General features: G+C 45.3%; 1 protein-coding gene across 1 annotated transcript in view; it reads left to right on the forward strand.

Annotated features, from left to right (window-relative positions):
- The first annotated feature begins 10751 nt into the window (after positions 1–10751).
- Positions 10752–13809, forward strand: part of RETREG1 (reticulophagy regulator 1) — a 64514-nt gene continuing 61456 nt past the window's right edge. The window contains exon 1 of the mRNA XM_036404430.2: positions 10752–11000. Within this exon, the coding sequence (XP_036260323.1) occupies positions 10771–11000 (230 nt within the window). The 5' untranslated portion in view covers positions 10752–10770. The remainder of the gene's footprint in view (positions 11001–13809) is intronic.

Below are 13809 nucleotides of genomic sequence, written 5' to 3' on the forward strand. Positions count from 1 at the left end.
AGCTTAGCCCAGGTGTTACTTCCTTTTTCTTGCATAAAAGTTCATTTTTCCTTTGGTCCCTGACACCCACACACATCTCCTTGGGCAGACAGGAATCTGATATTTACCAGCTGACCAGCAATAAGGGGACAGGAACAGGGACAGGCCCAGACTTACCAGAGGTTTAGGAAAGAGGAGAACTATAGTAACCAATCTAGTATCAAAAGGAGGCTTAAGAGGGGATACTTCAATTAAGCACAAGCAGAAAAAAGGACAGCCACTAGACAAGACTATGGGGTATCCCTCTGCACCCCCACTGGGATATTAAATACTTCTGTTAATGCCTGTACCCCAGCACACAGTGGGGGAAACAAGCAGGAGGAGTGAGAGCTCTGTGCACAGTCACAAGGCTTTGACCTCACCGCAGTCCCAGAGATGTGGTGGGATGGTTCCCAAAGTGGAATGTTGCCACAAAGGGCTACACACTGTTTAGGAGAGACAGACCAGGAAGGCACTCCAGTGCTGGAGTTGCCCTCTCGGTGAGGCAGCACTTGGAATGTGTTGAGCTCTGTCTCAGGGTGGATAATGAGCCAGTCAGGAGCTTATGGGTCAGGACAAAAGGGCAGATGAGTAAGGCTGACACTCTGCATGTTTGTTCAGGCTGCCTGACTGGAAGGACAAAGTGGGTTACCCTTCTACAGGCAATTACAGCAGCCTCAAAGTCACAGGCCATTGTTCATGTGGGGGACTTCAACCTCTCTGACACCTGCTGGAAAGCTACACAGCAAAGCACAAACAGGCCAGGGGCATCCTGGAAATCACTGATGACAACAGGTAGTGGAGGATCCCACAAGGAACAGTGCGCTGCTCGATTCATAAACAAACAGGGAAAGCTTTGCTGGAGATGTGATGGTGGGTGCAGCCTTGGCTGTAGTGGCCATGAGGTCATGGGGTTCAGTAACAGGTGAGGAGGAAGCAGGGCAGCAAGTAAGATTATGACCATGGAAGAAGAGCTAACTTTAACCACTTCAGGGACCTTCTTGGAAGAATCCCATAGGAACAGGCCTTGCAGGGAAGAGAGGTCCAAGAGAGCTGGTCAATAGTCAAGGATCGCTGCCTCCAGGCTCAAGAGCAATGCATCCTGAGAAACAAGAAATCGGGCAAAGGGAGTAACACACCTGTTGGATGAAAAAAGAACTGCTGTCATTACTTATGCATACATGGGAACTATACACGAGATGGGAGCAAGGTCAGGCCACTTTGAGTACAGAGAGGATGTCAGAGTAAACAGAAATGAGGCAAGTAAAGTCAATGCCCATCTGGAATGAATTCTGGCCAAGGATGTCAAGGAAAGGAAGGGCTTTTTCAAATACATCAATAACAAAAGGAAACCAAAGGATGATGTGGGACTGTTACTAAATGGAGGGGGATACCTTGCTGAATACCTTCTTTGCATCAATCTTCACTGACAAGATCTGCCCTCAGGGACCTCTGACCCTGGAGACAAGGGCAAATGAACATCAGGAGGAAGACCTTCCCTTAGTCAGGAAGGATTTGTTCAGAGAACACCTAGGCAAACTTGACATCCACAAGTCCATAGGCCCTGACAAGATACATCCATGCATCCTGAGAGAGCAGGCAGACACCATAGCAAGGCTGCTAATGGTCACCTCTCAAAGGTCATGGAGATCAGAAGAGGTGCCTGAGGGCTGAAAGAAAGCAAATGTCACCCCAGTCTTAAAAAAGGGTAAGAAGGAGGACTCAGGGAATGACCAGCCAGTCAGCCTGGAAAAGTGATGTCGTGCCTAATTCTGAAGCAACAAAACAAAGCTGGGAGAAGTGACCAATAGCCCAGAACACTGTGCAGCCTTTAAGAAGGACCTTGACAGGCTGCAGAGATAGACAAAGAACTGCCTGAAATTCAACAAGGGCAAGTGCAGCATTGTCATCTTATTGCAGGGGTTCCACACTGTTGTCTCCTTATCACAAAAGTTTCATACCTTCTTGGTGTTTCTCATGGGCATCTCCTCAGAGCACTAACTCATCCATCTTCACAAGGCAACAAACTAACTCCAACTCCCCTCTCAATCAACCAGCCACCCCACTCTTTTATAGCACTCTTCTTCTCATTGATTACAGCTGTGGCCTGTTAAAGTCAGGCCTGTTCCTAATCCTTGATAATTGGCCCAGCTGCAACTCCTTAGGGGTAAGATTACTTTCTACACTATCTTTATTTTCTTATATTCTACCCCCCTACAATGCAGGGTCCTGCCTCTGGAGAAGAATAACCTTATGCACCAGGACAGGCTGGAGCCCCACTGCTGGAAAGCAGCTCTGTGGAGAAGGACCTGAGAGTCCTCATGGATAAGAAACTGTCCATGGGGTGCATTAAAATAGCACTGCAAGCAGGTTGAGGGAGGTGATCCTGCCCCTCTGCTCAGCCCTGGTGAGGCCACATCTGGAGTGCTGTGTCCAGTTCTGGGCTCCTCAGTACAAGAAAGGCAAGGGGCTCCTGGAGCAGGTCCAGCAGAGGGTGAAAAAGATGATTACAGGACTGGAGCGTTGTTATGAGGAAAGGCTGAGGCAACTGGGCCTGATCAGCCTTGAGAAGATAACTGAGGTGGAGTCTTATCAATGTTGATAAGCATCTCAAGGGAGAGTGTCAAGAGGATGTAGTCAGGCTCTTATAAGTGCCAAGTAGGACAAGAGGCAGAAACTAATGCAGAGGAAGTTCCACCTGAACATGAGGAAGGACTTCTTTATGGTACAGGGACCTGAGAATTGGGGCAGATTGCCCAAAGAGGTTGTGGAGTCTTACTGTAGGTATTCAAGAATTGTCTGGTCACAATCCTGTCCCACATGCTCTAGGGAACAGGGATGACCCTGCTTGAGCAGGGAGGTTGGACCAGATGACCCACTGTGGTCTCTTCCATCCTGATCCATTCTGTCACTCTGTGAAACATCCTCTCATCTGAATGCGTTAGAATTAAAAAACAGTAGGTTCTGATGAAATTCCATCTTCAAGTCCTGTTTTCTCAATCATAAGGAAGGCTCTTGCATGCACTCTGCACAATTCCATATAAAGGATTCTGAAAGACATTTCCCTTCTTTCTTACACCCCACCTTCTGAGAGAGTATTTCCCCATCCATGTTACCACATTCAGATATCTAGGTACAGTGCCAGTACCCAGTTTTCTCTACCTAGAAATTTCTCTACTTAGGCATTTCTCTCACTAGGAACTTCTCAGTTTACTAAACCTAACATCGCACCTAATGTTTTTACTTAGATCACTCTTTCTACAAATAAAGCCAAAATGTCCAAACTTGCTGATTCACAGTAATTTTGATTCTTCCCCGACCATGACAACTCGAGTATGAGCTTGCCTGTTCCATAAACTCCAAACAAATGCTAGATTCAAAAAGGTTGCTGGCCTGCTTGGCCTGCTCTCACACGAAGTTGACCTATAAAGTCAACTTATAAACCTATAAAGTCATTATCGACTCTCCACCATGCATCATCAAACAGGTAATGCCATCTAAGAGATTACAGTAATTAGCTCCAAAATTAGATCCATGAAAATCAATTATTCTTACTGATCTTCTACATGGCATGATTACACAGGCAGGAACATCAGCAGAGTTTGGTGTTAAACACCTATAAATTGTTGCATAAATATTTTATGGGATTGCTGTACAGTACCATGTCTGGGGTAAAAACACTTGTTTTAAGTGGCTTAACTGGCTTTGACCATAGATGTTGAGCCATACATTTTTTCCTGTAAACTCCCTTGTCCCAACTCCTAAACAGTTATTTATCAGAAATATTAATTTTCTAATAACTCAAGACATATAAATATTTATAATGGTTAAAATAAGTATATATAATTGCTACATTAGCTCAATTCTATAAAACCTGGATTCAGAAAAGAACAACACTGCAATTGAGCATGCAATATTTACTACTGTCCTCACACACTTTTACTGATCAAAAAGGAATATCTGATGTGGGAAAATATAAAATTGAAGCATTATTCTTCCATATATTCATTCATTGTTGAGTTCTACTCTTAAAGCTTTGAGTTCATAGGCATTAAGAAGCATAACCTCTAGAAGTGAGGGGAAAAAAGTCCCAAACACTAGCATTTTTAAATAAGAAGCAGCATCAACACTCATATATTTTTGTCACTTGTGTTGAATTTTTCATCTTATTCCACCTGTTATTATGCACCTTGTATTGGGTTTGCATGGCAAGGTTCTGGTAGTGGCAAGGGGAAGAAGGAGGGGGAACTACAGGGGCAGCTTCTGTGAAAAGCTGCCAGAAGGTTTCCCTGTGTCTGCAGAGGCAATGCCTGCCAGCTCCAATGCAGACCTGCTGCTGGCCAAGGCTGAGCACATCAGTGATGGTGATAGTCCCTCTGGGATAACATATGTGAGAAGGAGAAAAAACTGCTGTGCAACAACAGGTGGGAGACAGGAATGAGAACGTGTGGGGGAAACAACACTGCTGACACCAAGCTCAGTGAAGAAGGAAGGGAGGAGGTGCTCCAGTCACTGGAGCAGAGATTCCCCTGCAGCCCATGGTGCAGCCCAGGGTGGGGCAGCTGTCCCTCTGCAGCCCATGAAGGTCCATGGTGGAGCAGAGATACATCTGCAGCCAACTGAGGACTCTTGGGGAACATCCACATTTGGGTAGGTGGATGCCCAAATGAGGCTGTGACCTTGTGGGAAACCCATACTGGACCAGCTTTAGTGGCAGGATTTGTGACCCCACAGGGGACCCTCACTGGAGCAGCCTGTTCCTGAAGGACTGCACCACATGGAAGGGACCCTACACTGGAAGAGGGGAAGAATGTGAGGATTCCTCCCCCTGAGGAGGAAGGAGCAGCAGAGACAACGTGAAGAACTCACTACACCCCCCACACCCTGTTCCCCTGCACCACTGTGGGAGGAAGAGGAGGATGAGAAATCAGCAGTAAAGTTAAGCCTGGGAAGAAGGGAGGCATGGGGGGGAAGGTGTTTGGAAAGTGGTTTTAAGATCTGGTTTTATTTCTCATTATTTGATTGGTAAATAAACTAATTTCCCAGCACTGAGTCTGTTTTACCTATGACAGTAACTGGTGAGTGACCTCTCCCTGTCCTTATCTTGACTGCGGAGCCTTTCAAAGTATTTTCTCTCCATGCCCAGTTGAGGAGGGGAGTCATGGAGTGCCTGTGTGGGCATCTGGCACAAAGCCACAGTCAAGCTACCACATAGTTTTAGTTTACAAGGCCAATCAGGTCCCATGTATCCCAACTGCCCAACAGATAAATATTTCAGTGAAAACAAGACTATTTTGAAATGCACAGACTTGTACATAAAATACTTTAAAGACATGTCACAGTCCTAATTGCATTTTGCATATCGCAGGACAACATTTAATGCACTCCTATTCCATAGTTAAATATTATATTACAGTTAAATAAAAGAACAAAGAGGATGTAATTTCAAACATATTCCTCAATAGAGACCTTAGGGATGCTGCAAAGGCTAAGAGGGTGTACATCAAAGGAGAAAACTGTTTGCCAATCATTACTTGGAAAGTTATTCTACACTTAAATATTATTCTACTGTTATATATGTTATTCTACAGTTAAATGGTAACTGGGAAAGATATCAGAGTTTAGTGAAAAGATGCAGGAAAAATTCCACAAAAGCATGCATGAAGCTTCAGGACAAAATAGGATTAACTAAAAGTTCATGGTATGTATGTCACCTATGACACCAGACTTTAAAGAGTTTTGAGGAATCTAGGCAACTAAAGACTTTTAATGTTAACTACTCAATAGTATAATAAAGGATATAATGAGTGGACACCTGAAGAAATATGATCTATTGAGAAGAGAAAGCATAGGTTCTGGTTAATAAAACTCTGCCCTAGAAGTCTGCTGAAGTTCTCTGACAGATCTCTGAATGAGGGCAGTCTGGTTTACCTGGATTTCAAAACCAGTTTTGGCAAAATTCATCACCTAAGGCTTAAAGGGAGCTATGTGTTCAAATGAGAAGTCCTGATGTAGGTAAATAATTGGCTAGAAGATAGGGAATAGACAGTAAGAGAAAACAATCCATTCCAAACAAAGGAAGGAGATCATTCCTGAGGTTCAGGAGAGGCTCTAAGATCTTCAACCTATTGAACAGTGAACTGGAAAATGATGAAGAGCAAGCTTAGAGTTTAGTGATGACATCAAGTTATTCAGAAAAGCCAGGATAAGGGCAGACTGAAAAAACCTGCATGACTTTACAAAACTGAATAGTTGTCCAATGAAATGGCAAATAAATTCCAAGTAGATAAAGTGAGGTGGGTGAGGTGAGGGGGAAGCCCAATACCAGAATGAGCTGTACAGCAGGCTCTGAAGTGAACATTAGCACTTAGGGAGAAAATGGTGATGTTTCATTAGTTAAAGAAAAAAAAAGGAAAAAAAAAAAGAAAATGCTCCTTAGAAATTATTACAAAAGCAAACAATGACACACAGTTATGAAACTATTAAAATCTTTGATCTGTTCCTACTTCTAACAAATGCAGGGATGATGTGACTAGAACCACACAAGAAAGTTATTTCTTCTTGAGAAATCTTACTTCAGTTATGGAACTGAAAAAAAATCAGGAAAAGGGAAGATGGATATTCAAAGTCATACCTTGTTAAGAGTGACTATGACACAAGAGTGCTGCAATAGTAAGAGTGACTAAGACACAATTCCTCAGCCTCAAAGCAGAGACAAGTAAGAAAGTGCCATGGCTATGACTGGGCAAAGAGTCAATAATAATGCACTAATTATAGGTCACTAGTAGGACAAGGGAAGCAATTCTTCCCCTCCTTCTACCATTTGTGAGACCACATATGGAATACTTTGTCCAGTTTGGGCCAACCCAAGACAAGACAGATGCTGACATACTGGAAGAAGTCCGGAGGGCCCCTGGAATGTCAGTGGCACACAGCTGATGACACAGAAGGAAAGGCTGGGAGAGCTGGATTCACTCACTCTGGAGGACAGGGGTTAACAGGGATCTACTGTACCTGATGTGTGGTTATAGAACGGATGTGGATAGAGCCCTTCCTTGCAAGGTGCAGAACCAAATTAGAGGAAATGGGTGAAATAAGAAATTTTGAAGAGATAATAAGAAAATATTCTTCACAATGAATGTGGCGAAATATTCAAACAGGTTGCCCAGAGTGCATTGCAGAATCTCGAGCCCTCAGAGATGATCAGAGCTAATCTGGGCATGTCACAGCCAAGTAACAGGGGTGCTGAGTGTGTATGTGGGGAGAGAAAGGTCAGATCAAATGTCTTACAGGCACTCCTTCCAAACTAACCTAGTCTGTGATCCTGTCAGGAAATGAAGCTAATAGAAAACAAGCTTAAACAAAAAGAAAAAAGGAAGGAAATTCATTCCATTTGAGTTTGAATCCTCAACTGAATTCAATACTTACTCTATGATGACATCAGCATTGTCAAACATATTTCAGAAGCATTAGAACACTTTTATATTTGTGAACTCCTTTGAAACAACCACTTGCAAAGCTTTCTCCTTGGTTTTCATCCCTTGTTTACACTGTAGTGCCTAGCACCAGACCCACAGGCCCTAACCTAATTCTGTGCATTACAGCTCACCCATGCAACTGCTCACTGGTTGCTGTCCTGGTTTTTCCCATCGTGAACTCAAACTGCACACAAACCTTTTAAACCCTGGCAGGCAAAACATCAAAGTACAGGAAGATCAAAGACAGACAACCTATTTACATTTTTTTTTCCTGAAAAAGAAATCTAAACTTTCAATGGCTGAGAATGAAGCAACCATTTCTTCTCTCACACTAATGTTTATACCAGAGTGCTTTCAGTAAAATCATTCATATAAACCAAGCCCAAGAAAAATCAACAGTGAAAAAAGGAGAACTGGCATCCATCAAGCATTCTTTTTTCCCATTAGCTAAATTACAAAACCTATTCTGGAAGAGCTTTTCACTAATTTCTGTTCATATCCTTCATGGTATATGTCAGGAAAGCAGAGACCAGTAATCTAGAATGGATGCAACTTTAATCAAAATCCAAAAGAGTTCCCTTATTTGTAGTCTACTCTTTCCACCTCACCTCATTCTCCCTCACCCAGATTCCATCCCCCGTTTTCTGAGGAGAGGGGGAATTTTTGAACACCAGTGACTGAAGAGAGTGTCACAGACAGTAAAAATTTGGGGCAGGGGGAACATACAATCATCCTCAAATGTTTAAAAAAAGCAGTAGAATATTGGTAAGGGAGGATTGCCTCAAACCTGCCATGGTTATAATCCTTAGGGCAGTGGTATTACATTGCTATTATTCTACATCTGGTTAAACTCAAATTTTAACATTTTAACCCCAGTGTGCTTTCTGAGTCTAATTATCCCATGGTCACTTTAAAAGTGCATGAGGAACATCTGACTCCTTCCCAGGCTTACCCATTAACTGTTTGGAGTTAGCTACATTTGGGTGCTGGATAGAACCACCCACATTACTGAAATAACTGAATGCTAGCAAGGGAAAGCAAATTGCCTCTGGCTAAGCAGGGGATGGTTTTTGCAAGTTATGGGCAGCGTTCACTAGAGCAGCAGTTTGGCATCCTGCAGTGACCTGAAAAAAGGGTGACTATAGGAGAAACTCTCATTTGTGCCCATCTCTCTACCTCCTTTTCCTTGCAAAAAGGCTGGCTTTTCTCCTGTGGACTGCTAAGATTTCCTGTTAGGATTCCCTCTGCTCCCTCTCTCAAAGCCAGGGAAGCAAACTGCTAAGCCTAGGAAAGCATGAGATGCCCAAGTGACAGCAGGAGGAGTGCTCAGTAACTGTGAGCAGCTGCTTGTACACATAGGAGGCAGCTGCCTGCTTTCCAGCACACAGAGAACACCCTGTTTTGACCAAGACTTTTTAGGACAAATTTTTATTCATCAGCACAAAACTGAAGCAAGAGAACGAAGTATTTCTCCAACCTCGCTGCAACTACTTCCCTTTATTTTTCATGTGTGTTTCAGGTTACTAGAGGAGCCTGTCTCTTTCCTTTTGCTCTTTCAGACTTTCAGAGACAACACTTAATCACTTTTTAGCTGGGCTTATTATTCAGGTAGGTCTGTCTGGCTTTGGATTTTTAGACATAAGAGCATAGAAGTATAACTAATTAGCATAAAACGAAAATGTCCTTTAGAAAAATGTTTATTGCCTATTAGAATAAGATTCTGTACATTTCCTCTTAGATGCTAGAGAGAGCATGTGGAATAAGAAAATGAAAGGAACTCCTTTCAAAGGCTATTTGGTGAAAACACACAGTAGACTTGCAATCCACAGCCAATGTTACAACTTAATGATGTAATTTTATTTTGTCTTCTTCTATCTCAGAGAAAAAAAATGACACATTGACCTTCAAGCGAGTGTGACTCCTTTTCCCATTAAAAAAACATTCTAATGGGGTAGCTCAAGCTTTAAACAGATGTCACTTGCCAATCCGAAATGATTATTCTTGCTCTTGCAGTAAAAAATATTTTATTTTACACACTTTATCCCGTGAAACACCTTCAACAATTCAAATTTTTGGCTCTTCTTATTCAGTAACAGATGCTCAAGTGACAATTCTCACCAGGCATGCTCCCCAGAATTCAGATTCCCAACAGTCACATCAGCTATTACACACATCACCAGCTCGAACATAGTGCCACGCTTCCATCTGGAGCCTGGGGCTGGCCAGATAGGTAACAGTGCAGATGACAGGACAGCACAGTATAGATTTTATGTCTCTTGGATATTTAAGATGCAGATGTAAGCCATCAAACTCCCATAGGCTCCTTAGTGGTCTTGGAAGCTACGAGTATTATGATAATAGCAATTTACTTCCATTTGTTTTTTTCGGGATTTTGGGGACTGTTATCTTAGAATCATGGAATCACAGAATGTCAAGGAATTAGAATAGACCTTAAAGATCACCTATTCTCACCTCTCCTGCCTTGGGCAGGGATACCTCCCACTAGACCAAGCTGCTCCACGCTTCATCCAGCCTGGCTTTGAATGCTGCCAGGGATGGGACATCCACAACGTCCCTGGGACACGCCTTCCAGTGTCTCACCACCCTTACAGCAAAGAATTTCTTCCTAATGTCTAACCTAAATTTCCCCTCTTTTAATTTGAGCCCATCACCCCTTGTCCTATCGCTGTAGTCCCTGACAAAGAGTCCCTCTCCAGCTTCCCTACAGGCTCCCTTCAGACACAGGGAGGTTTCTATAAGGTCTGCACACCATCTCCTCTTATCCAAGCTGACCAGCCCCGATTTCCTCAGGCCATCTTCATAGAGGAGGTGCTCCAGTGCTCTTATCAAGTTGGTGGCAAGTTGATAAGAACTCCTCTGGATGTGCCGCAGCTCTCCTTGCCCGTGGCACACACACGCGAGGAGCAGATGAAGGAAGACGAGTCACACTGGCAACACCTTCCAGCGGGCTTCACCTTCCCAAATCTAGAAAGCAACTGGGTTGCACGGCTTTCCCCAGGTAGAGAACCGGTCTCTCCCGGAGGCCGGGGACACTCCCGCCAGGGGCGGCAGCCTCGGGCCCTCCCGCCCGCTCCCGGCGCCTCCTCCGTCCCGCCGGCCGGGCCCGCCCCGCGGCACCTGCGCGGAGGCGGTGCGGGGTAACGCGGGGGCAGCGCCGCGCTCCGCCCCGGGCCCGCCCCTGCCGCCCCGGCCCGGCCCGGCCCCAGCCCCGGCTCCGCCCGGCCGAGCCGCAGCCCGGCGGCCGCACTGAGCCATGGCGAGCGCGGCGCTCCCCGCGCAGCCCCAGGAAGCGGAGGCCCCGCAGGAGCGAGGCGCGGCGGCGCCCAGGGAGCCGGAGCCGGCGGAGGTGTCAGGCGGGGCCGGGGCGGCGGCGGTGCTGGGAGAGACCGGGCTGGCCGTGGGCTGCTGCATCGCGGCGGCGCTCAGCTGGGAGCGGCCCCTCCGCAGCCTGGGCGGCTTCGTCTGCGCCAACCTGCTCTTCTGGTGAGCCAGCCGGGCCGGGGTGGGCGCCGGGGCCGAGGCCGGGGTCGGGACCGCCCCCCGGGATGGGAAAGCCTCCGCCCGGCCCGGCACGGCCGCCCCGCCCGCAGCGGGCGCTTCCTCCCCCCGCCCCGCATTTGCCCCGGCCTCCAGGAGGAGCGTCTGCCCCGTGCCCTGCCCTCCCCTCCCGACGCCCCAGCGGGGAGCTGACCCGTGCCCCCAGCAAAGGGAGGTCCTGCTCTGCGCTCCACCTGCCCCCCGGCATTCCCTGGCCCCCGGCATTCCCTGGCCCCAGCCGCCGCTCCGGGGCTGGCCACGGCCCTCACGCTGAGTGCATCTGCCTGGTCGGGTTCTTTCACCCTCGGTTTCTGCCCCAGCCTCGCACACACACACGTTCTGCCCCCATATCCCACAGCATGATGATGATGATGAGTCTCAGGTGGAATCTGAGCAGGGCGGCTGCAGGACACCCCGCCGAGAACTCGCATTTGGCACAGCCGAGAGGAGCCGCGGGCCCGCATTTCTGTGCAGAGTTTTGAAACCTGCTGAAATCAGGTCCCGAGCCCATCGGTTGTGCTGTGCTGATGCCCTGGTCCAGTACTTTAGAGTTCACTTTGGGTATATGTGCTTTTCCAAATTGGTGGCCTACTTAGTGGAGTCTTTGTAAGTGGGCACAGCCGGAATGTTACTGCAGTGCACCAGTTCTCTTTTTGGACTAAGCTTTTTGTAGTTGGAGGCAGTTTAGCTGAATAAGCCCCAGAGATTAACATAGGGATATGTTCATTGTTGAGTTTGTCATGTCTCTTTTGTTAATTTCTGTAGGAAAAAAGTTGTCTATGTGAAACTTCTTCAGGGCTTTCCCGTGATCTTAGGTTTTGCCAATGCCTGTGTTTTTTTGCTTTCTGATCTACAATATTGTTGTATGCCTGCTTGATCATGTAAAGCAATTTATAAATTAGTGCACTGCCTAATAATACTGCAGAGGCTCTTAGGACTGAATAGTGTTTCTTTTCCTGTGGCTAGAACTGCCTCCTTTCCTCTTAAGCAAATAAGAGGTAAACAAGTAGTGCAGTGGATTAATATCAAACTCCTCTTGATTCTCTATAACCCTAACAGTGTGATGTTTTAACATGAGATCCGAGTCATAGAAAGAAGACTTTCTGGACCTTTGTGCTGCACAAGAAAATCTCAGCAAATATTTTCAAAACCATTTTATCTTCTTTACTCCCAGAAGCAGAATGTGCATGACGTCTAATTTAGGTTGACTTTTATTATCCGTCTTGCTCTTAGGTGTCCATGGTAAATCCTTTCATTGAGTAAGTTATGTGGTTTTGCTCTCATTTTCTGCATACTTCAGAGGTCACCTGTTCTTTCAGCCATTTGGAAGAGTCAGAATGCCTTATATTTCTTTTCAGTGTGGCTCTGATAAAAATTTCAGAGACAACATCTAGCAGAATACATTTCCATGTCTTAAGGAGTAGTAGGTGCTGGGCAACCCATTGGCTATTTTTTTTCTCCAAATTTGACCCAAGCAAGGTATAAAATGCCTGCGCTATTCAATACCTGTAAGAAGTCTCCTTTGGTAGTTTTACTGGCAACTTGTTATGGTGATCAGTATTTGAAGTTATTTTACCAAAATTCATAGCTCACTCTACTGTGTTCCTTTCAGGATGAGTTGGAACAGCAAAAGTCAGGGCACAGATTGCTCATTTCAATTTGGTGGTATTGTACCTCAGAAGGAAGCTCGCTATCCTAGTGCCAGGGAGTTTTGAGAGGTGTAGACAAACAAGGAAATGTGTAGAAGCAGGAATGATGACCAGTAAACTTCTGTGGCTTGAGAACATAAGGAAAGATCTTGGTAACAAACCTATGAAATCTGACACTTTGAAAATTAAGCAGTCATTTAAATCTGAGGTCACATTTCCCTGCTTTGGTATTGGGATTGTCAGTGTTTGCAGCACAGTGTGTTTGCTGCTTCTCCTTTTCCTGTTTGAGATCCAGCTGGTCAGCCCGGTTTGTGATGACTCACACAGTCACAAACTGCTTCAGGACTGGGAACAAGTGTCCACCCCTGCTGCCTGTGAAGTCTCTCCCAAGCTTTGTGCTGGCTGGAGCCTGTAGGTAGAAGGATCATTTCCTAGTTGCTGTCTCATGTGCCTTTTCTTTCTTTGTCATGTGCCTACAAGTATCTGTGCCCCATAGGGGACCCCCAGTGCATGCAGCCTCTAATCAGGATATCTCAGAGCTCAGAAGTCTGTATTGCTGGATGGGAGACGTCTCCCACTAGAGCAGCAATTGGTGGAAGAAGGAGAAAGGGGAGGTGAGGTTTAATTTTACAGTTTTCTGAATTTTGGAAAAGCAACACCAGGTCCTTCCTCCCATCCATTTAATTTTGTTGGGACTGTTTTCCTCATGGTTAGTTGTTGAGTTCTTGTATGTTCACCCATCAAAATATTTCATGTGTAAACTGTCGCAGTAGGAGCTGCTGAGAGTGAACTGTTTCTCTGGTGTCACAGGATTTTCTTTTTTTTTTTTTTTATACATTCCATTATAGCCTCTTTTGTGTTAAAAAAAACCTCTTAGCCATTGTACTGTATATAAATACATTTTTGATGGTTACTACTAAAATATTGTAAGTACAAGAAATTTACTAACTTAATTTCATTCTGATTTCCTTGATTTTCTTAATATTCCTGACAAATTTTTGTGGACTCTTTAATGAGAGAAGAGTGACAGTAGACACAATCTGGCTACTGAAAAAGCATTTTTCAGTTACCAACTCCATTATTTTTTCACCGTGAACAGCTTTAAG

Source organism: Molothrus ater, chromosome 1 (genome assembly GCF_012460135.2).
Source record: "Molothrus ater isolate BHLD 08-10-18 breed brown headed cowbird chromosome 1, BPBGC_Mater_1.1, whole genome shotgun sequence".
Classification (NCBI taxonomy): Eukaryota; Metazoa; Chordata; class Aves; order Passeriformes; family Icteridae; genus Molothrus; species Molothrus ater.